This window comes from Eublepharis macularius, chromosome 9 (assembly GCF_028583425.1).
Source record: "Eublepharis macularius isolate TG4126 chromosome 9, MPM_Emac_v1.0, whole genome shotgun sequence".
In the NCBI taxonomy this organism is placed as follows: Eukaryota; Metazoa; Chordata; class Lepidosauria; order Squamata; family Eublepharidae; genus Eublepharis; species Eublepharis macularius.
In genome coordinates, this window is record NC_072798.1 from 47,091,800 (window position 1) to 47,116,623 (window position 24,824).

Genomic DNA, 24,824 nt, shown 5'->3' on the forward strand with positions numbered 1-24,824 from the left:
ATTTGTTAAATGTAAAATACTGAAGAAACGTTCCTTATTCTTCTCTTATACAAAGTATACTCTGACAAGTTCATTATTACACAAGTGATTTCAAATCATACACATGTACTTGCACTTTACTGTTGTCTAGCTTCATCAAAAGAGAATATGGACACACATAAAATATTTGACAGACTATATTATATTCTATCATGGTTTTAATTAAACCATAGTTAGCATATAGAAAAGAGCAAGAGTCCAGCAGCACCTATAAGACTAACAAAATTTGTGGTAAGGAATGAGCTTTCACGAGTCACAGCTCACTTCTTCAGATAGTTAACATGGTCATCCAAATGTGAACCACTCCCATTGACTGTGCTAGTTAAGATTCATCAAACCAAAATCTGTAACCGTGGCATGAAGTTTGTTTAATAATCACAGTTCATATTAACTATGATGTCATGTGATATTCAAACACAGACATCCAGACTTAATCCTGACTTGTTCCATGGGGCATCCTCATATTGCCTAGCTACGGAGATGCCTGGTGGCCTGGCCACAGCAAAGATGATGAAACCAGCAATTCCCAGACCAAATCATGATTTGAATGATGGTCTGCAAGCTAAATTCTGTTTCATAAACTAGCTATAGTTAAAATAAACTATGGTTTTGCATTATGTCTGAACTAAGCCAGTGAATGTTTACACCCCCCTTTTTACTGAACTTGCAGGTGCATTTGCACAGGAGTAAAACCCCTTAATCCAAATTATACAGCATTTAAATTGGTGGCAAATGTCTTTTCCATAACTGCCCATACACTGTCTTACAGCACTCTGAACATAGCTGAGGGAAGGAGCTGAGTTTTCAATTTGCTAATGATTAGGTTTCGATTTCTAGTTAGAATTTAAGAGACACTGTGGAATAATTCTACAATTCTTGTTTAGTACAACTGTTCTGAAATCCATAATGTGAAAGTTTTCCCTTCATTTTTAGATATTCTTTGAGTAAAACAGCCAGTTTAGGTTTTGGGAGAAACTTTCTTAATCAATTAACTCTTTTCAACCTTATTCTGATCTTCTTGCAATGTGGCTTTCTCAAACTACAGAATGTAACAGCTATAAAACCAACTCAGATCCTGTTTTTAAAAAAACCAATAAGCCATTGCTCACCACAACCAAAGCACTCAGGTCACCTTTTCTGTGGAATAGTCTCCCAGGCCACAGGAAGAGCAAAGAGGTGATTACTTGTATGTTGGCCAGAAAGGAAGACAACTTCAAAAGATGTTGAGGCAAAGATGATGGATAGGTCTGCTTAGGAAGAGGCAGTCTTTTTAAGGCTATGGGTCCCAAGCACTAAAGGACTTCAAAGGTTAAAACCAGCACTTAAATTAGTCCAGAATCCAACAAGCAGCAGTTGTGAAATTGAAGTTACATGTATAGACAGCCAGGAAATACCTCAAAATGATAACTGGAACAGGGTAAGTCCTTTCTTGACATGGTAAATACCAACATTCCATAAGAGATGTAAAATACATGCTGCTATCATGAGCTCTAAGCACCTCAGAGTTTGGGTAACAGCAAGGACAGTGGAGCAGCTGTAAAGTTGCATCCACAAACTGCTGTTTCTCCCAGCTGCTTTTATGGCCATGTTCTAATGAGCTCAACTCCCAGGCAATTACTTTGCAGCCATCCCAAAACTACTCATCAATCTTGGCAGCTGACAGCTGACAATGACTCATGAGTCTTGCACTCTTTCTCTGTTCTTGCAATTCTACATGTTTCTGACAGCATTGACATTGTAAGGGTCTAGGTGAGGGCCAAACTACAAGTGACGCCTGACACTAGTTGGACACTTGTCAGCTGCCTTCAAGTTTTGATAGGAAATGTAGGCAGCTTGGTGGAATGTTGGACAAGTGACAGTTGAAAAGTCCATTGGACAGCAGTCGGAGAGCCAAGCTGCAAGACCAGGATGCCTACATTTCCCATCAAAACTTGAGGGAAACTGACAAGTGTCCAACTATATAAGATAAATTTCCTATATAATATAAATTTACTAATTATTGAACACAGATGGAACAGATTATTTAAAAAAAAACCAACCTGGGCAGCAGCTCTTATTGCAATCCAGGCCTGCACCCTGTACATTTCCAAAGCTGTAAAGTCGTCAGAACTTGAATAGCGTGCATTGATGGCCTAAAATGCAGGGGAAATTCTGAAGTCAGGTCAGTTGTCATAGATCTGGGCATTTTAAAACAGGTGAACCTGAGGAGAAACTGGCACTACAATTCTAACCATTTACACCAGCTTACAGTTTACAAGGATAGAGCAATAATCAGTGTGACATGATAGGTAGTAGCAGTCTGCTAGGAAGCTGTAAATATGATTATTTCCTCATGAAATGAGACATACAATCAAATCACAATATAGTTAAATTTACGAAAATTCAAGCAAATCTCCACTCTTAGCCCAGAGATGCATGTACCATGTATGCCTCTAAAAGAATTTTTCCAAGTTTTCACCCATCGAACTGTTATTAAAATTTCCCTCAAATTTTACACATAAGTTTGTGGACTGGGAATAAATGCTGATTGAGGTGGGGGAGAACACATACATCAGTGGTAGTTTTCCTTTCAGAAGCTCTAATGGGAAAAATTGGCTTATCGGCCTTATGAAAATTGGTGGTTGATGGGTGATTGGAATGGTGTTGTTTCTTCAAAAATAAATGGATGCTCTGATAAAAACATAAAGGATACTCAAGGTAAATTACCAAAGGTTTGTTTTGACATGTTTGATAACATGGGTTTAGTGGATGTCTGGAGGAAAAAAAATTGTTATTCAAGAGAATATACATTCTACTGTGAGAGACACAAATCCTTTTCATGTATTGACATAGTCTGGGTATCAAAAACTTTGGTGACAAAAATAACTAAAGTGGCGATATTACCAAAGTCTTTTTCAGACCATAATCATATAAGAGTACATTATAGGACCAAACCTAATACATTTAGGTGGTAACTAAATGAATCTTTATTACATAAGGAGGCAATTGTTGATTATTGTAAAAAAAGGGCTGAAAGAATTTTTTGAATTAAACTTGAACAAGGGCACAGATTTGAGAATGGTTTGGGATGCAAGCAAAGCATTTATAAGAGGACACTTTAGAGGAATGAGCAGGGAAAAATGCAAAATATTTTGCAATACATTTTTTAAAAGGAGGAAGAGTTAAAAATTGCGCCAGGGAATGTTAAGGTGCAGGAAGAGATAAAATGTCTGCAACAACAACTATCAATATTAACAGTAAAAGACTTGGAGAAAAAATTGAATTATGTTAAGCAGAGAAATTTTGAATTAGCCAATAAACTGGAAAGATGGTTGGCTTACAAACTGAGGAAAGAGAGAAGAAAATGATTTTAAAATTAAGAAAAATGGAGAAGAATAAAATCTGAACCCCTCCCTACTAAGGTTGTCCACCACCTTATTGTGTCGAGTTGTGTCTGCTGCTGTTGATTGCCGCCATCTGAATATATATTTTTATATGTGAGTATATTATATTATATTTTTTAGTCAATCTATTATGGTTTTAACTGTATAAATTAACTTTAATGTGTTTTAATATGCTGTAATCCACCCTGAGCCCTTCGTAGGGAGGGCGGAATAGAAATCTAAATAAATAAATAAAATAAATGAACTGCAAGATGAGAATACTATGCTAACAGATAATGGGGCCATCCAAAAGACTCTTTTTAAATATTATTCAAACTTGTACAAAAGACATGATATCTCTTCAAAGAAAATGAAGGATTATCTCATAAAACAGAATTTACCTAAAATTATGGAAGAACAGCATCAGGTGATGAATGGCCCTATAATTATTTATTTAGATGCTAACATTACATTGATACCTAAAGAATGGCAAGATTTGACATTAGCAAAGAATTACAGACCTATATCACTGCTGAATAATGACTATAAATTATTTACTTCCATTTTAGCAGAAAGACTTAAGTATGAATGAATTTATTTGCGGTCAGAGACCATTACAATGGCAATACATCCTGAACAATCAATAAAATAGTTAAATCCAGCGTAAAAGTCTAAAGGACATAGAAAAATAAGTATGTTCTTAAAGACTTTATCCACGAGGATCAAAGTGGTTTCTTACCCAAAAGACAACTGAAAGACAATGTTAGAACTGTATTAGACATAGTGGAATACTTGGATAAACATTGTGAAAAACAAGCGGCTCTAATTTTCTTGGATGCTGAGAAGGCCTTCGACAATTTGGACTAGGTTTTTTTGTTTGAAGTCTTAGAAAAGATGAATTTTGTAGAGAACTTTATAAAATGGGTGAAATTGATTCATACTTCAGAGAATGCCAAAATCATAGTTAATTAGCTAACTAAACCATGTGAGATACAGAAAGGAACACGTCAACGATGTTTGTTGTCACTGCTCTTTTTTATTTTAGTGTTAGAGGTTCTGAATAGAGATGTTAGCCAAGAGGAAAGGATCAAGGAGGTTAAAATTAAAAAAGAGTCATATAAATTAAGAGCCTTCACAGATGATTTAGTTTTGACTTTGGAAGAACCATTGGATGGAATTGAAATGTTGATGGAGAAGTTGAGAGAGTTTGGTACTCTGCCAGACTTTAAAATAAATGCACAGAAAACAAAAATGTTGACAAAAATGGATATTAAAAATCAGGAAGAATTAATGAAAATAACAGGTTTTAAGGTTGAAAAGAAGGTAAAATATTTAGATATCATGCTGATGGGGATAAACTGTATGCTATTTCAAAATAATTATGTTAAGACATGGAACAAAATCAAAAAAGATATGTTAAGATGGGAAAGAATACAGTTGTCCTTGTTGGGGAGAATATTAGTTATTAAGATGAACGTTTTACCTAGAATGTTATTCCTTTTTCAGACAATACCTGTGTTAATTTCAGATGTACCATTTAAGCAGTGGCAAAGGATATTCCAACATTTATATGGCAAGGGAAAAAAACGAAAGTTAAATATAAAATTCTACAGGATGTGAAGGAGAGAGGTGGACTTGGTTTACCAGATTTGAAAGTGTACTATGCATCCTCATGTCTAATGTGGATGGAATGGATGCTTTTGAGAAATGAGACTCCTGACACTGGAAGGTCATCATGACCTGAGATTTGGATGGCATGCCTATTTGTGGTATGACAAAGTAAAGGTCAATGCAGACTTTAAAAATCATTTATCAGGAGGACCATTTTGAGAATCTGGAACAAATATAAACTGAGACTAACACAGAAGACACCACTTTGGATTTCAACACAGGCAACGTTTTATAGAAGAGAGATGATTTTCAAACAGGGATGGTTGACTTATGAAGATTTACTAGAATTCTCACAGGGAGATTGCAAATTGAATACAAGGAAGGATTTAATAGTTAAAGGTTACAAATGTCAATGATTTTCCTATGCTCAGCTTTTAGAAAGATTCAAACTAGATAAAAAAATAAAGGGCTTTGAACATGACAAGACTGAGTTTGAAAAAGCTGTGTTTAAATGATGAACATGTTGTTTCTAAAATGTATAAGCTAGAAGAATCTATGAAAAATTGTATGGTAAAATGGTCTAAAAATTTTGGGTATAATATAATGAAGGATCAGTGGGAAAATATGTGCATAAAGGGGCTCAAATTTACTTTGAGTGTTAGACTTAAAGAAAAAAATTATTAAATGATGTATTGCTGGTATATGTCCCCTGACAAATTAGCTAAAATGAGTAAAGGTATGTTGAATAAATGTTGGAAATGTGAGAAACAAGAAGGAACATTCTATCATCTCTGGTGGACTTGAGTAAGGCTAGGAAATTTTGGATTCAAATCGGTATAATACAAAAAATTCTAAAGACTACTATACAGTTTAAGCCAGAAGCCTTTTTGTTGGGATTAATGGACAAACAGTTGGAAAATCAGCATGGGGTTTTATTTTTGTACATGACTAAAGCAGCTAGGCGTTTATATGCACAAAAATGGAAAAGCACAGAATTGCCTTTAACTGAAGATTGGATTATGAAAATGACAGAGTTATCGGAGTTGACTAAACTTACAGCTTTGATCAGAGATCACGTTGTCTACTTTTTTGGCTAACTGGAATCCCCTTATTGATTCTGTGTGAAACAAGGAAAAATGATTTGATGATTTGTGGCTTTGATTTTTAAGAAGATAAATCTGAAAAAAAAAAACAAATAGAAGGGAGGCAGTGGTGGAAAAGAAAATTTTGGAGAGATTAAATTTTAAGTATGATGTTTGTTAAAAAAGATAAGTGTTGTAGAGAAGAATGGAAATGAAATATGTATTATTGTTTTATTTCTAAGCTGTCTTTTCTTCTTCTTGTAAGCTTTTTATTATCCTTTTCTTTATTTTTGCTTCCTGCCCTTTTTATTGGGCTTTTAATTCTATGAATAAAATTTTAAAAATATTTTTTTAGAAAAGAAGAAGCTCTCATGGTGTCAGGACCAGCCATGAGACACCCTTGATATAAGATATGGACTTCAGAGGAAAAAGATTCCCCCATAATGCTCACTACACTTGAGACTCCAAGCACCTTGGGATCTCCAGAGGGAGGCCCCATGCCACACAGCAGGCTCCAGTTCAGGATCCAGTGGAGCTGGTGACTCAGAAATCCCTTGAGTAGACCCACCCACCTCCAGATTCCACCACTACCCCACCATTTCCTATTGGGCCTCTGGAATAAAGGCAGTGGTGGCCTTAGCAGAAGCCTAAACTAGGTAGAGGAACGTATGCCTCATAGCTTGAGGTATTCTGCAAATTAGTCCTACTTGGGAGAAGAGCATTATGCTCTTGCAAGAGCACAGATTCTATTCTGGCAACAGGAAGGGTAGACTTAACAGTTCCTTATAAAACTCTTCAACTGCAATCTGAACTCCGTTCTTTCAACAGACTGAAAACACTGCTCATGCCCCATCCTGGACAACTTCATGGAGAGGGTATTCCAGATATCAAAACCCTTCTTTGCTTCCCCTATCTTGTCCATGGTTCCTGCCTCAACGATCAGCTCCAGCACTGCTTGGCCCCACCTGCCTGTCCATCAACCTACAATACCTATGCTGGCAGCACAGAATGAGACACACATAACAGTGTGGAAGATGGTGTGCATCCCCACCTGAGTACCACAACTGTAACAAAGTAACTATGATATCAAGCACTGTAGCATATGTAAAAACAAATTGTTGCAAAGTCCAGTTAAGAGCAACTGCTGTAGTAAAACTTGCTGCCTTACTTTATTGCCCACCCAAAGACAAGGTAAGAAAAGAATGCAATCTATGGGAATTCTATGGATCTTCTGTCCAGGATTAGCTATACAGAACTCTTTGATGTTATGCAGTATGGGAGGAGGAGGCACAGCTATGTTTCTGGAATACTATCCAGGCTACTTCTGTGGAATGTGCTAGGCTCAAAATGTTTTTGTAGGGTATTCAGCGGTTATTTGTGCAGTCAACTTATCGCTATCAGTAACACTTTTCCAGTGCTATACTGTTTATGAAACTGCCATTCATTTTCCTAGTTGCTTTGCAGCCAGTAAATTTCAGAAATTTTTAAGAAAAACTGTGTGTTTTCCTTCTTGTTTGGGGTGTGCATGTTGGTCTTTCTGAGCACTACAAAATACTAGTACAAGTTTTGGGGAAGGGATACTTATTTTTAATGAGGCAGTTCCTTCAGTGAAAGCCTGTGCAAAGTGCATGCAAATATTCCATGCAGAAAGGGAAACACTTGTTTGAAGTAGGTGTGTGTCTGTGTATGTGTGTATACATGTGTGTGTGTGTATATGTCCTATAACAATGTCAGTGTTGCTGTGTTCATCTGGAGGTCTGAAGAGAAGTAGATGATCCTGAACATGTTCACAGGTCATGTGTCTGGTATGGAATGCTCTTCAATTGCCATAGAAGATGACACCCTACCTCAACATGGCTGATCTGGTCACCTGGATCTCTATTATTGTAACATCAAGACTTGACAATTGTAATGCACTGAACATAGATCTCCCCTCTAAGTTAACTCAGAGACCCCAGTTGGTGCAGAATGCTACAACTCAGTTATTATCAGGAGCAAGGTTCTGTATGAATATTACTCTCATTCTGGAGTCTCACCACTGGCTACCTATCAGTTACCAGGATCAATTCAAGGTATTGGCTATGACATATCAAGCTCTTTTTGGCCTTGGTCCAGCATATCTAAGGGACTGCCTCTCTTCTTATGTTCCACCATGGCAGTTTCATTCATCTGAACAGGGCCTTCTGCAGGTACCACCTTGCACATGGGCAAAATCAACAGCTGCCCATACATGTGCATTCTCTGTTGTGGCCCCCACCTTATGGAACAGCCTAACTGAAGATATCAAGAAAGCTCCCACTCTCCTGGCTTTTCCCAACAATGCAAAACTGAATTATTCAAGAGGGCTTTTTACTCAGATAGGAGGGCTGTGCTGTAAGGTCTCAAAGAGATAGGGACCATAGACTTTACTGTCGCTTGAAGTATTATCCTACTGGGTGGTTCTACGTTGTTTAATATGAATTGTTTATACTCTGTTTTAACATTTCTTCAGCATACCCTACTACATCATTTATTGAAATGTCCTTGAAACTTGACTGTAGTAATTCACACTGTGTAATCCATCTTGAGTCCCAGTGAGAAAGGTAGACTATAAGTACTGTAAATACAATAAAATAAAATTTCCCCCTCTATTCTCCTTTATATCTACAAAGACCATGGGCATTATTAACTTTTTAAAAAGTTCTATGTGGATGTGTACTATGATTCAAGGATCATAGGGAAAGCACACCCAGGGGTTTGCCAAGAACAGGCATCAGAGGAAGAAAGTTTTTTTTTTAAACCAGCGTGCACATATTTCTGCAATTCAAGCATCCTCAGCAAACTGTACCCAACACTTCAGTGTGATTCTCTGAAGTAATATATATTGTTTAACACTATGTATTAACATCACATTTTAGCATTCACATGCCTGGCAATTAAGGTGATCAATTTATAACTTACATTTTCTATGATTTTAATAGTTATAATCATCTTGTTTTCCTAAGGAGAGAAATAATATCCATTCTACTCCTGGGAACAAGGTCTCACATATTTGTCTTAATGGTATGAAGAGGTGGGATAGCCTGCATTATACAGATATCGTTTTTCAAGGTTGACTTCACTGTGATTATAAACAAATATGCCCAGCCTGAACAATGAACAATTATCTTCTCATTTACAGAATGTAATGTGATCTAGCCAGAGTTAGGTGACAAAAGCTCCAATGTAGACATGTACTAAATCTAAAAAAACTAGCACACACCTTTGCTTTGAATGCTTTCCCCTTCACTGTGCTTGAAATTTCCTCCTTGCCTGTAATTAAATAAAAATACAGCATTGCAACCTCCAGGTATGATCTTCTTATTAATCTGCAAAAAAAAGATAGTTATTTCCACATTTCATATTATGTTTTATATGTTTTGTTTTTATATCATATGTTTTTAATTGTTGCTTTGAATAAATAAAGTTACATATTTGCTGCCTAACCTACCTCTCAGGGTTGTTAAGAGGATTAAAAGGAGAAGAATGATGTAGCTGCTTTTGGTTCCCAAAGACATGGTAAAAATGAATGTAATAATAAATATAGCTGAAGATGGAGAGCAGATGAAACTTAAGTCGTTGGGTAGGGAGATGGGATGGAAAGAATGTATTGGGGAATGTTGATATATGGGGGTTGCCAGCAGGAGGAAAAGAGGAGATAGTGTGGAGAAGAAAAAACAGGAGAGTGAGGTGCCTCCTACAAATGCTCATGGGTTCCCCACCATGCAACTGCTTTCACTCCCCAGTGGCTGGCACTGGGTTATGGTCTTCCACTGTAGAGGTTGTCAGGGTGAGGGGAAGGGGGAAAGCTGAAAACAGGGGAGCAGATAAAGGTAGGCTGGTGGGTGGATAGGAAGGAGAAGCAGGAGGAAAGGGGGAGAGGCTATAGAGACTTTCAGGAATGGGAAAGAAGAAATACTGGAGGAGGGAGAAATTAGATGCCCCTGCAAGTCCTTGTGGGTCCCCTGCTTTTATGTGTGCTTGATTGATGACTTGGTGGCCCTATGCTGAGTAGAAAGGAAGCATTAAAATATTTTAATTAAGTAAAAGAGTGCTGCTATTTTTAATATCTTTATACAATGTTTTTAATGTTTTATGTTTAATGTTTAATGTTTAATGAAATGTTTTAATGTTGTTATCCGCCCTGAGCCTGCTTGCGGGGAGGGCGGAATATAAATACGATAAAATAAAATAAAATAAAATAAATAAATAAATAGAGGCTAAATAACTCATAATTCTTCTATATCAGCTTATTTTGTTGTTTTAACATGCTTTCATTTTTGATGTAACATAATATATGGCCAAATTCTTCTGTCACCAGAATTTATAGGAAAGCTTATTGTAACACACTTGTTGATAGACAGTTAACCTAAGCATAGCAGAGCTACATTTGCATGAAGGTTCAAGAACAGGTACTGAACACATCCACAAGATCTAAACAGATCCCAGGCAGCTTAACTGGGAGCTGTTCAGTCTGGTGCATAAGCTGGTTTGATAGTGTATTGAACCAGAAGAAGTCAGATCTCAAGTGAAGAGTTACAGAGGGAGTTGGTAGCTCCATCACTCTGTTTCCCAATTAGGAGCTCCGATCTTGCCAAGACAAAGAGTGCCATGCTCTCCTCCTTAGTAGGGTTGGCTTAGGAGCTGCCTTAAGCTGCCAAGCATGTGCTTCTCTAGGTGCTCCATGCTTCTGCTTGTGTCTGCTACCTCCTTTGCTTCTCAGGTTCTGAAAGAAACTGGTGAGGTGGTCACAAGTGTGGAACTGTGATTAGAATGTGGGACTAGGATATGGAAGACCCAGGTTCAAATCCTCATTTTTCTATGGAAGCTTGCAGGGTAACTTTGGGCCAGTCACATCACAGGCTTGTTGTCAGGATAAAATGGAGTAGATGAGAACAATGTAAGCCACTCTGGATCCCCACTTAGGTGTTAGAGAGTAATCTCTCTCTTGAGGGGGACATTCCATTTAAAATGGACACATAGAAACTGAAGAGTCTCTTTGTCTATTTTAAAGCAATGCTTTAACCACTAAATCACATAAGTGTATTTAAAGAGAGCTGTTCTCTCCCACAACTTATCTCTTACAGGTTGACAGCATTCTAACTGAGAGAGGTTTATTTATTCCAGTTGTTAAGTAAAAACCATGTATCCTAGCCAAAAATCTACTGAACCTTGAAGCTCAAACGCCCGCCTTACCGGGCAGCCGGTTTCCTGCCACAGGGTGGGGAGGCAGGGCGAGTACAGCGGCCGCCATGTTGGCTTGCCCAGCATTCCACGGGCAAGCTGGCAACCAATGAATTCAAGTCCCGGTCGTCCAATCAACGGCGGCTGGGAGACGAGCTGTGGGGCGGGGGTTGCTGCCGGACCTCGGGGGAGCAGTATTCCCTCTGGTCCGGTGGTTTTGCATTTAAACAAGCGCCTGCCTCGAGCCTCCGCATTCTGCTCCTGGCTGCAAACGAGGAAGCAGCGAGGAGAGGAAGAAGGAAGAGTGGCGGCAGCAGTGTCAGCGCTGAAGAGCTGAGGGTGGACACCGAGTTTGGGAGAGATTGAGCTGAGCCTCTCCCTTGGTTACCTGCAGCGCAGCTCCCCGACCCAGGCAGCGCCCGAGTCGGATGGGAGCGGAGAAGCAAGGAAGCGGCTCCCTGACTCGCGCAACAAGTAGAGTCGGGTGGGAGCACCGATTCCGGGGGCATTGAGGTGTAGCTGAGCCCACACCCCGGCACGACAGAAGAGAGAGAGAGAGGCATCGGAAGAGACCAGCTTCACTGACCGGGGGTGGCCCAGTTCCTCTTTCCCCCCTCCTTGATTATTTGATTACTTGTCAAGGCCATGGCCCCAAGAAGCCAAAGGCAGCCAGAGCAGGGGCAGGGGGACCAAAGGATGCAGGTTCCTCTGCCCAGGCCAGTCAGAGAACCACAGCATTGGCCTCCAACCAGGGGGCAATAAGGCCTCCCAACAGGGGCAGGCTGGCAGTAGCAGGGCAGCACAGGGCACTAAGGGAAGGGCCACCCCGGGGCCTAGGCCTCCCAAGGGGAGCAGGCGGCAGGCGGCTTCTGCGGGAAGGGGGGGAATCTTCCTTGCCTCCCCCTGCTGGGGCTGCCACAGGCAGGAATGGGGGGAGTAAGCACAAGGGTTCTCAGCTTTCCTCTTGGGGGGGGCAGAGGCAAGCAGAGATAGGCAAGTACTAATCTAGATCCTTCTCCTAGTTCTCTCCTCAGCATTAGCCAGACATTGGAAATTCTCATAGCACGGGTGGACCACCTGGGGAACTCCGGGCCCGAGGGGGTGGCACCTCCCTCAGAGCCTGTCGAGGTCCTGAAGCAATCTCGTGGCCAGAAAGGAAGGACCAGGGCAACCAAAGATCGACTGGCTGCACGATCGCCAAGCTCCAGTTCTGGTAGCTCCAGCAGAGAAAGGCAGCCGGTCTCCAAAAGGAGAAGGACCTCGCGGAAGAAAGTCTGGTGGCGCAGGCAGCAAGAGGACTCAAGCAGAGAGGGATCCACAAGTGAGTCCTCCTCCTCTGATATAGGGGCCCCTTGGGAGGATTACTGGGAGACAGCAGCCTCAGTTCCAGGTCCCTGGGGCTGGGCTCAGTGGCGAAGGGGGGGGGACACTCCAAAAAAGGGGACCCCCAGGGGGTTTGGGACTCAGATCAGAATGATGTCTCCCCCCCACCCTCACATCCTTCAAGGATGATGAGGACCCCCCCGGGGATTCATCTTGCTCGTAAAGTCTGGGGATGGATTTTAGATGGATATTATGTAGACATCTTCTGCCTTCTCAGGCCTGAGGCAGAGGATGGCAGATGTGCCTCTTCCTCCAGACAGGAGGAAAAAAGGGGTCAGGAAGGAGGTGGTTGAGCATACCTTTAGTAATTGGGTGGAGGAGTTCACCGTCTACATGGGGGTTGTCCAGATCGCCTATCCAGAGAGGGGGTGGCACCTTTCCAACCATCTGGGTAATGTCCTGCAGGCGAGGGCGTTAGCTGGGGACACTGCGGCGATGGATTATGATGAGGCCTTCTGCAAGAGAGCCTTTCATAATCCCAGAGCCAGATGGGATCTCATCAGCCAAAAATTATGGCTTTGGCTGGTGGGCCCCCACATGAGAAGCAAGGGCGAGGGCTCCCGGGGGGGGTCGCTGGTTTGGCCATCGGGGTAAGTCCTGAGGGCTGTGCTGGGAGTTTAATCAGGGCAGGTGCCAGTGGTCAAAGTGCCACTATGAGCACAACTGTGACTCTTGTGGGGGCCCTCATTCCCACCAGTCATGCCCTCGTGGGCCTCTGCCCTCCGTGCCCTTTCAAGATGGCCGGTCCTCCAACAGCGGTTCCCATAAGGATGGGGGGATCTGGTTCCACTGCTGCCCAACCCGCTGGCGGCAGTAAATAGCCCATGTTGCAGGGAATTGGGCTTAGGCCACACCCCTGTGCAGTTACAGGCCCTCCACCCCCTTCTGGCACATTACCCCAACAAGCTAGCAGCTGCCTTTCTAATGGAAGGCTTCTCGGTGGGTTTTTGGATTCCCTTCACTGGTCCACGCGTGACCACCACCACCTCTGGCAACCTTAAGTCCTCCAGAGAATTGCCAGATGTGGTCACTGCCAAAATAGCCAAGGAGGTGGCGGGTGGCTGGCCCCTTCTCCTCCCCCCGCTTACCTACCTTAAGGGTCTCCCCATTAGGAGTGGTCCCCAAGAACGCCCCTGTGGAGTATAGACTGATCCACCATCTCTCGTACCCCCGGGGCTCATCCATCAACGATTGCATCCTCCAGGAGCTTTGCTCTGTGAAGTACTCTTCATTTGACCACACGGTTCGCCTGGTGTGTTCGTGTCGGCCAGGGGCCCTTATGGCCAATTGCGATGTGGAATCTGCTTTCAGGCTGCTGCCCGTTCACCCCCTTGATTTCTGCCTGTTGGGCTTCAGGTTTAGGGATAAATGGTATGTGGATAGGGCCATGCCCATGGGGTGCTCCGTGGCCTGCGCTGCCTTCAAAGCATTTAGTACTTTCATTGAGTGGGCCGCCAAGGACCGCATGGGTTCCCCCTACATTACTCTTTAGACGACTTTTTGATAATGGCGCCCCCTGGTGGAAATACTTGTGTGGACCGCTTGTGTATATTCCAGTCCCTGGCCAAAGATTTGGGTGTCCCCCTCACCCAAGGAAAGATGGAGGGCCCCGCCTCCCGGCTTACCTACCTTGGGATCGATCTGGATTCCGAGGCTGGGCTCTCTCGCCTCCCTCCGGACAAATTGGGTCGATTATGTGACATCATTACACTCACCCTGATGCGTAAAAAATGTACACTGAAGGACCTTCAGTCCATCATCAGGCACCTCAATTTTGCCTGCAGGGTGGTTTCCCCGAGCCGGGCCTTCTGCTCCCATCTGTCTAGGGCTTGCAGGGGGGTGTCAGCCCCTCATCATCACATCAGTCTCTCTAAAGGGATCAAGGGTTTGGCTAGACTTCCTTTCTAAAGGGATCAAGAGTTTGACTAGACTTCCTTTCCAAATATAATTTGGTGTCCTTGTGGCAGGGTTCCCTCATCTCAGGCACTGACTTGCAAGTCCAGTCGGATGCAGCTGGCAGCCTCGGGTTTGCGGTTTACTTCAACGGGAGGTGGTGCACCCAATGATGGCCCCCCTCATGGGCCAATGAACCTTCTGATTCTCAGGGACCTAACCTTCGTCGAACTCTTCCCCATTCTGGTAGCTGTGACGGTCTGGCATGAGCAGTTTAGGGATAAGCGGGTCCTCTTCTGGTGTGACAACTAGGCGTCTGTGCGGGTGATTAACAAGCAGTCCTCTAGCTCTGAGCAGGTCATGCATCTCATTCACCATTTTGTTTATGTTGCCTTGCTTCTAACATCTCCTTCTCAGCCCGTCATGTAGCAGGTTTGGATAATGGCACTGCAGACGCACTATCTCGCTTTCAGATGGAGAGGTTCTTCACGTTGGCTCCTGAGGCCTGTCGCACACCCGACCCATTCCCCTCAGGCCTGTGGCAAATTGGCGAGACACCATGATGCAAGGAATCCTCGGCTCGGTGGCCCCATCAACCCTGCGAGCATACTCCAAGGCTGTTGCACGCTTCCTGGCTTTTGCTATGAGGGCAGGAGAACAGGACCCTTGGCCAGCATCACAGACAATGGTGCTGCAATACCTGGCACATCTGCGAGGATTGGGCCTTGTACTCAGAACCATGCATAGAGATCTGTCAGCCATTTCCTTCTTCAGCAAGGTGAGAGGCTCCCTGAGCCTTGCAACTGTTTTGAGGCCTGCAGGGCTATAGAAGGTTGGGGCCGGCTCTCCCCTCATATCCCTGACCGGCAGAGGCCCATCACCCTGCCCATCTTGCGGGCTATTTTTCAGGCGGTCCCTGACATCTGCTGGTCCTCTTACAAAACGCAGCTTTTCCACATGGCCTTTGCGTTGGCCTTTTCCGGGGGCCTTCTGCGTCAGCAAACTGGTGGCGGGGTCTCACCAGGACCCTTCGGGTAGGGCTTTAGAATGCAGCAATGTGGTCCCCCCTCGGCACAAGGTGTCCATTACCATACATTGCCCCAAAACGGACCAACAGGGTCAGGGGACCACTGTCTGCCTGAGGTCTTCGCCAGAGCAAGCCATCTGCCCTGTCTTGGCTGTTTGGTCCTACTTAGCCGTCCGTCCTCACCTACCCGGCCCTTTCCTGGTTCACAAGGACGGATCCCCTCTCACACGGTACCAGTTCGTGGCCCTCTTGCAGGCGGGCCTGCAGGCAGCTGGCTTCCCCCCAAGGATTTTGCCACCCATTCCTTCTGCATCGATGCAGCCACAGTGGTGGCAGAACTCAGCCTTCCCTCTTCCACCATCCAGCGTCTCAGCCGGTGCCGATCCAGGGCCTTCCTCTCCTACATTCACCCAGCCCAGGTGCTCGCATGCTGATTTTGTTCTGTCCCTTCACATTCTCAGGTCAGTGGAAGATTGTGTGGATTTGCAGCCACAGCATTGTGCACTGGGCTGGGAAGTATGGAGCGGCATCTGGATGGGGAGGTCACCTCGGGCTGGACGACTGCATCGAGATCCACAGGTTTGGCATCCATGGCATGCTATGGAAGGCATTGGTTCCCACCTTAGTCCACCAAGCTCATTGGCAGGGGCAGCCCGATACACTTGTCATCCAGCTGGGAGAGAACGACCTGGGCAGACAGGAAGGTCTGGAGCTGAAGTGGGCTAAGTATGGCAACCTGGACTACCTACAGGGCTTGTTTCCACAGACTTTTTTCCTTTGGTCGGACTTGCTTCAGAGGCGCATTTGGCATTTGGCTCGCCACCCGGACAAGGTCAACGGAATCTGGCAAATGTTGGCCCGGGCCATGGGACATTACATCACTGTGGCTGGCAGCCTGCTTATCATGCACTTGGACATTTCATTTCACCTGGAGACTTTGTTCCACCCGGATGGTGTCCACTTATCCAGTTGGGGTCAGGACATTTGGCTGCAGAACCTGAGGGACGGGCTGCTGGAATGGTTACAGCTGTAGGAGCATTGGCGGGAGCCTCTTCGTGGCTCTGGTGGTGGTGAGTCATTGGATCGGATCTCTTTTGGGGGAATCAGGGCCTCCGCCCTGGTTCCCGTTAAGGGGATTCCCATAAGGAATCTTGGGAGTGAGGACGGAGGTGCATGCCCAGCTCGGGGGCTGCCAGGGCGTACTCACTCCCAGGTGGCAGGGGAATCATGGAGGGGTATACACCCATATGATCTTCCCCTTTAATGCCACTCCTTGGTTCCCCCCCTCAGCAGTGGTCTGAGGGGGGAGGGGTCATCGGCTGGCAGGTGGGTCAGCCGATGCTGCTGGGGATCCAATCCACATGACTGCTAATGCTCCTTACTTGCTGTTCTCAATAAAGTTGTGGCCATTTTTCGCACCAGCCAAATGTGTGGTCTAAGTTTGTCGCCGTGCCTCTGCCTTCCTCCAAGCCATCAGCATTAGGCTGCAAATAGTCTAATATACAGGTATCACAAAACTACAAAATACAGTTCCATATGTAAAAATGAGAAACAGATATGCATATATGTCATAATCTCTTATCCTACATGTCTTAGATCTAAAAAATAAAATACAATTTTAAGAATCTTACGTAAGCTCTTTCTAAAAGATTAGATAATCTCATAACCGATGTCTGAGAAATTCAGAGGTCATTTGGGTGCGGCTATCTAATATAGGCCCAAAGCTTATAGTTAGTATGGAACACCAACACTCTTCTTGTCCTAAACCTATGTTATGTTCTTGTCCTAACCTATGTTAGGATTAGTGGGGACGGAGGAGGAGGTTGAAACGAGCCTCCTTTCCTCCTTTGGTGCTTTTACTGCTGGTAGAACAGGATACTCTGATAGTTGTTGTGGGTTTTCCGGGCTGTATTGCCGTGGTCTTGGCATTGTAGTTCCTGACGTTTCGCCAGCAGCTGTGGCTGGCATCTTCAGAGGTGTAGCACCAAAAGACAGAGATCTCTCAGTGTCACAGTGTGGAAAAGATGTTGGCAGGTCATTTATATCTGCTCAGGAGGGGTGGGGTTGAGCTGAGTCATCCTGTAAGAGTTTCCCAGGTTGTGGAATGCTAATGGCGGAAGGCTTCACTGTATCCTGAGGAGGTTCTTTTGCATATGGATTGGTGCTTGATGTGCTAATCTTCTGCTGGCGAAACATCAGGAACTACAATGCCAAGACCACGGCAATACAGCCCGGAAAACCCACAACAACCATCGTTCTCCAGCCGTGAAAGCCTTCGGCAATACATCGATACTCTGATAAATCGCCTACAGGCTTTGATGACTTCTTTGAGGGAAATTAGGCAGATCTCTCCATCTAAGTCTGCTCCTTGTAAAAAAACCATCTGCAGATTGCAGCTCCCTTCTTGTTAATTTATCTATGGAGATTTTTGAATCTAGAGATTCCCCCCTCCCCTTTAGAACCTACTGTCCTAATAAATAGAGGGACTGCAAACTCCAACCTGCCCTCCCCTTCAAATTACCAAAAATTGCAGTTCTATCAAATTGATTATCTTCCTCCCTGCATATTAGAATTGTATCTTGGAACATCTCGGGCTGGAATAGTAGATTAAAGGACCGTAGAGATATGGCTTATCTACTTAATTTCCATATTGTTCTACTGCATTAAAATGGTCAAGAGAATCTGTTAGCCTCCCTGGTTATATTACGTATGCTTCCCTCGTTTACTCCAGGCTTAGAAAGAGGGTGCCCAAAATCTGGTTTAGCATGTTTAATATCTTTAACACTAATTTTAGTAAATGTTTTTTGGATTGTTGCACATCTATATATTATTGCACTGCTATTCCAATGTCCTTTTCTTTTATTATTATTTCAATCTATTTCCCTCCACAAATGATACTGAGGGAGTATATACAGCCATGGAAAAAACTGGAGAATCTTCTTGAGTGGGTGGCTGAACATTACCCTCGAGTCTCAGTATTGCTTGCAGGTGATTTCAATGCCCGTATTCTTTCAGCCATGGAGTCAGTGAAAATGCTGGAGGAGTTACCTTATCTTTATTTATTTAGAAGATGATCTAAAAATAATAAGGTAAATACTGCAGGGAAAAAACTGGTTAATTGTGCAGTGAATCTAGGTTTGCTGATCTTAAATGGTCTTGAGAAACTAGCTCCCCATGTTGATTTTTAAATGTGTGACAATGTAATTGATTATATCCTTGTCTCAGTAGCTTTTCTCAGTCGTCAGGACACGGACCATTTGGGAGAGGGCTATTAGTAAGCCTGTGGAGCTAATCCAGGGCCACCAGATGTGACAGAACAGATTTTCGAATGTCAACTTCAAAAACCTACCCCATCAACCGGTGGTCACGACAGAAGCCTTCCCCCAGGGGAATCTATTTGCCTCACTCACTCAGGAGATGGTCAACAGTCTGTCTTCATTTGTTCCCCCAGAGGCAAAGGAATCCTGTGGGTGAAGGGTGGAACACCAAAACACACACGAACCACTAAGAAAGTTGTCCCCAAAATCTTGAATTGCCACAGAGACTGTGGAGGGGTCCGAGCAAGTTTCTGTACAAGTGAACATCTCCACATCTTGTCCACTTGGCTGCCAGCAGAATGCAGGCGTGGAGCATGGGTATTTGTGGAGCAGAGGATGGGAAGACCCAGGGAGAAAGGATCTGGAATTGCCACAACGTTCTAAAGAACCTACCTCACCAACATGGTGGCCATGAGAAAAGCATTCCCTATGGTGAAAAAGAGGCAGCTGACTTACATTCCCCTGGTGGGGGGAGGGATTTCACTTCTCAGTAAACGGGCCAGCGGCCACAGCCCAGACCCTCCTATATACTGGTTCTCAGAGTATGGCTCTGACACTGAGACTGGGTGGGGACAGCACCCTGCTCTGCACAACTAGGTCTCTGTGCAGGAGGAGTTGGCGGAAAGGCAGAAACAGGAAAGCACCTCCCTTCCAGGTAAGAGTGTTAACAGCTTGCAGACAGAACCCACCTCACCAAGGGGGTGGCTGCAATGGAACAGAAGGGAATGAATGCCTTCCCCACCTTCGGGGAAGGTGACTTGGTGCCCTTTCGGAGGTGCCCCCCCCCGGGTAACGCGAAGTTAACAAAAGCTCGTACCCGCCATGAGTTGCCACAATAATCAGAACTCTTTCTTCACAAAGGTAACCTTTCCTCAAGGCATGTAAATTTTCCCTTGAGGGGGGAGTATTTAGTGCCTGAGGAAATAGGAGGTGTGACACAGTCAACCAGTGACAGCCAGAACCAACTGCACCAATGTGGTGGCCATGAGGGGATCCTTCCCCACTCCTGGGGAAGCAGAATGAAATGTCCCTTGAGGGGGGGCGGTGTTTGCACCGCATGAGGAAGACTGAGAAAACCAAAAACCACCTCTAACGGGGAAGAGAATGGATGCCTTCCCCACCTTCAGGGCAGGCGAGTCTACATCAACTCAGTAGGAGAAATGGAGAAGGAAGGACGCCTCCCCTGTTGAGAAGAGGTGGCCATTGTCAAAACCCACCTCTCCAATGGGGTTGCTGCGACAGAATAGAAAGGAATAGATTGATGCCTCCCCCCCCCCTTTGGGGAAGATTCTAAGTCTCCTTTCGGGGGGGGGACCCATAGGGAATGCATAATCAACGAATGGCCTTCTGCCCATTGAAGAGTGTTGCCACCATCAAAATCTACCTCTCCAATGGGGTGCCCGCATCGGAATGAATGGATGCCTTCCCCATCCAGCCAGGACAGGTGCTCAAAACAAGAACCTTTCCCACACCCTTGCATGGAGGTGCGTTCGCACCCATCGTTGATTTGTTTCTGCAGGCAAAAGACACCTCACCGACATGGTGGTGCCCGCGATGGAAAGGGAACAGATGGCTGCCTTCCCCACTTTTGGGGAAGGCGATTTTAATTCTGCTTCCAGGGGGGTCCTATTACCTCCCCTAACACACGATGGAAACATAATGAGGCTCCCCCTATTGAGAAAAGGAGGCCATCTGCAGAACCCACCTCTCCAACAGGGTGGCTGCGATGGAGCAGAAGGGAAAGGAAGGAAACCCTCCCCGAGTAACCTGCTTTGAAGGGTTGTTGTGAAGATAAAATGTAGAAGCGTAGCAGTCACAACACCAGAGAAATCCTAGGCAGAGTTTCTCCATCTAAGCAAGAGCAAGGACAGCCTATTAAAGGGGTAGGCCATCATTCTACAGACGATTCATGTTCTGCAACAGGAACCCACCTCACCAACGGTGTGGCTGCACAGTGGCCTGGATTGTTACACAGCCCAGGAGCTCACAATCAGGAACAGCTGTTAGAATTCCCCTTTGGTGGGGTGCCTCACCCCCAGGAATGTGATGGGACTGACAGACGCCCCACCTATTGAGAAGATATGTACACCAGCAAGACCCACCTCACCGATGGGGTGTCCATAACAGAACAGATGCCTTCCACACCAAATTCTCCCAATGGTCTCTGAGGCACTGCGTGCCCAATGGGACATTGCCAAGGGGTATCCCTGTATCCATTAGGGGAGCCTTCCAACAGCAAGGAATTTGGCAACTGCCCAAACCCAGCTCACCAAATGGGTGGCCGTGAGGGAGGCCTTCCCCACCCTTGAGGAAGAAGACTTACCCTCCCTTGAGTGTGCGTTCTCACAGAGAATGGGGAGGGAATGTCGTCTGGCTCAGGACGACAAAGTCCCACTGCTGGAGGAGGAGGTGGAAAGGCACAAACGGGAACACACCAGCCCTCAAGGAAAAAACAGCGAATGCCAGCAGCCTTAACCCACCACACCAACGTGGTAGTTGCAAGAAGATCTTTCCTCAACTCTGGGGAAGCAGAATGAAATTTCCCGTATAATGGGTGTGTTTGCATCGTGTGAGGAAATCTTCGACTGCCAAATACCACCTATCCGACGGGTTCCCATGACGGAACGTACGGTCATAGATGCCCTCCCCACCATCAGGGAAGGAGATTCTAAGTCCCCTGGATGGGGGCAGTTTCTACCTGGGAACAGAAAGGAACAGATGGCTGCCCTCCCCACCATCAGGAAAGGCTATTCAGTCTCCTGGGGGCGCCTCCCCCTAGGGAATGTGACAGGGACTAAAAGACGGCCTAAGGCAAAAATCACCTTGCCAATGACAGAAGGGAAGGGATTCTAAGTTCCCTTGGATGGGTGGCAGTGAACCCCACCCCAGGATCGGAAAGGAACAGTGGATACCTTCCCCACTGTTGGAGGAAGGCAATTCTAAGTCCCCTGGATGGGGGGAACTGAGCACCCAGGGACAGAAAGGAATGGATTGATGCCTTCCCCACCTTTGAGGAAGGCAATTCTATGTCCCTTGGAGAGGGGCCATTCTCCCCCAGGAATGTGATGGACATGAATAAACAGTGTCCACCAGCAAAAGCCACCTCACTGACATGGTGGCTGCCAGGAAGGCCTTTCCTGATTAAATGCCAGTTTTGCATGGAAAGGCCTTTTGATGTGGAAACAAAATCTGGGTGGAGTTGCCACAGTAATCAGGAATCCCACCTCTCTGACGGGGTGGCTGAGACAGAGCAGAAGGGAACAGAAGGATGCTTTCTCTACTGTTGGAGGAAGGTGAGTTTAAGTCCCTGGAGGGAGGGGCTGCCTCCCCCCAGAATGGGACATGGACATGGATGACAGGAGCCCCCCCCCTCGTAAGTGCAGTGTCCACTAGCAAAACCCACCTCACTGATGGGGTGCCTACGATGGAAGAAAGGGAATGGATGCTTTCCACACCTTCGGGGAAGGTGACTCTTAAGTCCCCGTTCAGGGGGGGGCCTCCACTCCTGGGGAATGCGACATCGAAGAAAGACTGTCCTCCCCTTGAGTAGCCACAGTATCTATCTCACCGAAGGGGTGTGTGTAAAAGAAGCCTTCCTCAATGCAGGTATAATTCTCCTTGGGGGGGGGGGTGTTTTGCACCTGAGTAAATGGGAAGTGAGACACAGCCCAGACCCTCCTAGACACTGGTCCTCTGATTCCGGCACTGAGACTAGGGATTGTATGGCGCCTGGCTAAGGATGAAGTCCCTCAACTGGAGGAGGCAGAAAGGCACAAATGGGAAAGCACATCCCCTCTAGGTAATAGCAACTGCCAACAGTCAGAACCCACCTCGCTGACAAGGTGGCTGGCAGGGAGGCCTTCCCTCACTGAACTCCATCTCCCCAACTGGGCGCCGGGGAGGGCTGGATGTGCAGAATGGCTTGGAAGCTGGGAGCAGATAGCCACAACCAGAAACCATCTTCAAAACATGGCGCAAGAGGGACGGGGAGCATGGAAGCCTGAAAGGAGAAGCCAACTGATGTCGGAACAATCCCTGGGTAGAAGCTGCTACAACACACAGAAGAAACCATCTCACCAGAGGGGTGGACATGAGGGATGCCTTCCTCCAGCTGAATCATGGGGAATATGTTTGAAATTCCCTGGGGGGGGGGCATTTGCACCTGGCAATGATTTTATACAGCAGCCAGAATATACTTCCCCAAACGGGGTGGCTGCAAGGGTAGCCTTCCACACCCCTGGGGAAGCAGAATGAATTTTCCCTTGTGGGGGTTGCTTTTTCATCATGTGAGGAAGTCTGAGACCGATGAAACCCACCTCACCAACAGGTTGCCAGCAAAAGAACAGAACAGGTGCCTTCCTGCAACAGGGTGGGCTATTCTCAAGCGGAGTCATGAGGAGAGGATCAAACGGGATGAGGTGTGGTGGGTGATGTGGAAGGATGAATCATCAAGCAGTTGGGATGTCGAGGCCCTGGATGGTCTAGTGGCAACAACTTCCTGAAGAGGGAGTTCAGAATCAGATTGTCATGGACCAACCTGGCCCAGCGGAGCAGAGAGACTCAGAGGACTCTTCTGAGGAAGAGGCAGCTGGTGAACCTGACCCAGATCCACAGCCAGTGGCAGAGGCACTGCAGGAGGAGGCAGGCCCTGAAGGCTCAGATACTGATCCACAGCCAGGTCCCAGCACATCGGTTCCTCAGCTTCCCAGCCCTGGGCTGGCAACAGAAAGCCAGGTGCAGGCCAGCTCTCCCCCTTCCTCACCAGAGCCTTGGGAGCGCTGCCAGAGGAGGGCTAGAAGAGCCCTCCAAGCCAGAAGGCGCAGTGCCAGGCTAGCAGCACAGCACCAGCCCAGCATCATTAGTGATGATGAGTGCTCGCAGGAGCAGGACTGAGACAGCCGGCAGGTGCTTGCTGTAGCACAGGCAGCTAAGCACTGTGAGGGTTAAAAGCAGCCAAAGAGGGAGTGGCTGCGTGGAAGCAACGAGTCCGCTTACTACTGACCTTGCTGCTGTGGTTTGAACTGATTCTCTTGTCCCTGACCTTGGCCTGTTCCTGTGGATGTGTTTCTGGAAGCCCCCTTTGGACTTGAAGCCGTGAGTGTGCCCAATTGGTGCCTGAACCTTGGAACTGGGTGCTGCCCTGCTCGGACAACTTGGGAGTTTTCCCTTGCCTGCTGCCAGTGTGAGTTTGCATCGGAACACAGATCCTCCTGGCCACGGACGACCAAGTTCCTCCGCAAGGATGCAGCCAGGGGGCCGCAGACACTGTTGGCCCATGGGACGGGAGGATGTCACATCGTCCTTCTGAGGGGGGGCCACCTTCCCCCAACAGGGAACATGACATCGATAAGTGGCTGTCTCCCATATTGAGGAGCGGTGCCACTGTCCAAACTCACCTCACCGATGGGGTGCTTGCAACAAAACAGAAAGGATGCCTTCTGCAACAACGAGAAAGGCTATTTGAAGTTCCCTATGGGAGGGCTGCCTCTCCCCTTGGGAATGTGACAGGGACGAAAAAATGCCCATGGGCAAAATCCACCTCATCGTTGACAGAAGGAAATGGATGGATGCCTTCCTCACCTATGTCTGTCCCCAGTGGTCTCTGTAGCAGACCAAACTCCAAGGGCCAAGACTAGCATGTCTGCCACTGGCCGCGAGGGTCAACTTCCACTGGCAAGTAGGCTGGCAACCACCAAAACCCACTTCACCGACATGGTGCCTGTGATAGAAAGGGAACGGATGGATGCCTTCCTCACCTTCAGGGAAGGCCATTCTAAGGCGACCTGAAGGGAAAGATGGAAATGTAAGGATGCCTCCCCTATTGAGAAGAGGTGGCCATCAGCAGAACTCACCTCTCTGATGGGGTGGCTGCGATGGAACAGAAAGGAATGGATGCCTTCCCCATCAT

The 24,824-nt window shown here is 46.0% G+C and overlaps 1 protein-coding gene across 1 annotated transcript in view; it reads right to left on the reverse strand.

Annotated features, from left to right (window-relative positions):
• Nucleotides 1-24,824, reverse strand: part of CFAP54 (cilia and flagella associated protein 54) — a 311,880-nt gene that overhangs the window by 39,426 nt on the left and 247,630 nt on the right. The window contains 2 exon segments of the mRNA XM_054987752.1: nucleotides 2,079-2,171; nucleotides 9,336-9,441. Coding sequence (XP_054843727.1) covers nucleotides 2,079-2,171; nucleotides 9,336-9,441 — 199 coding nt within the window.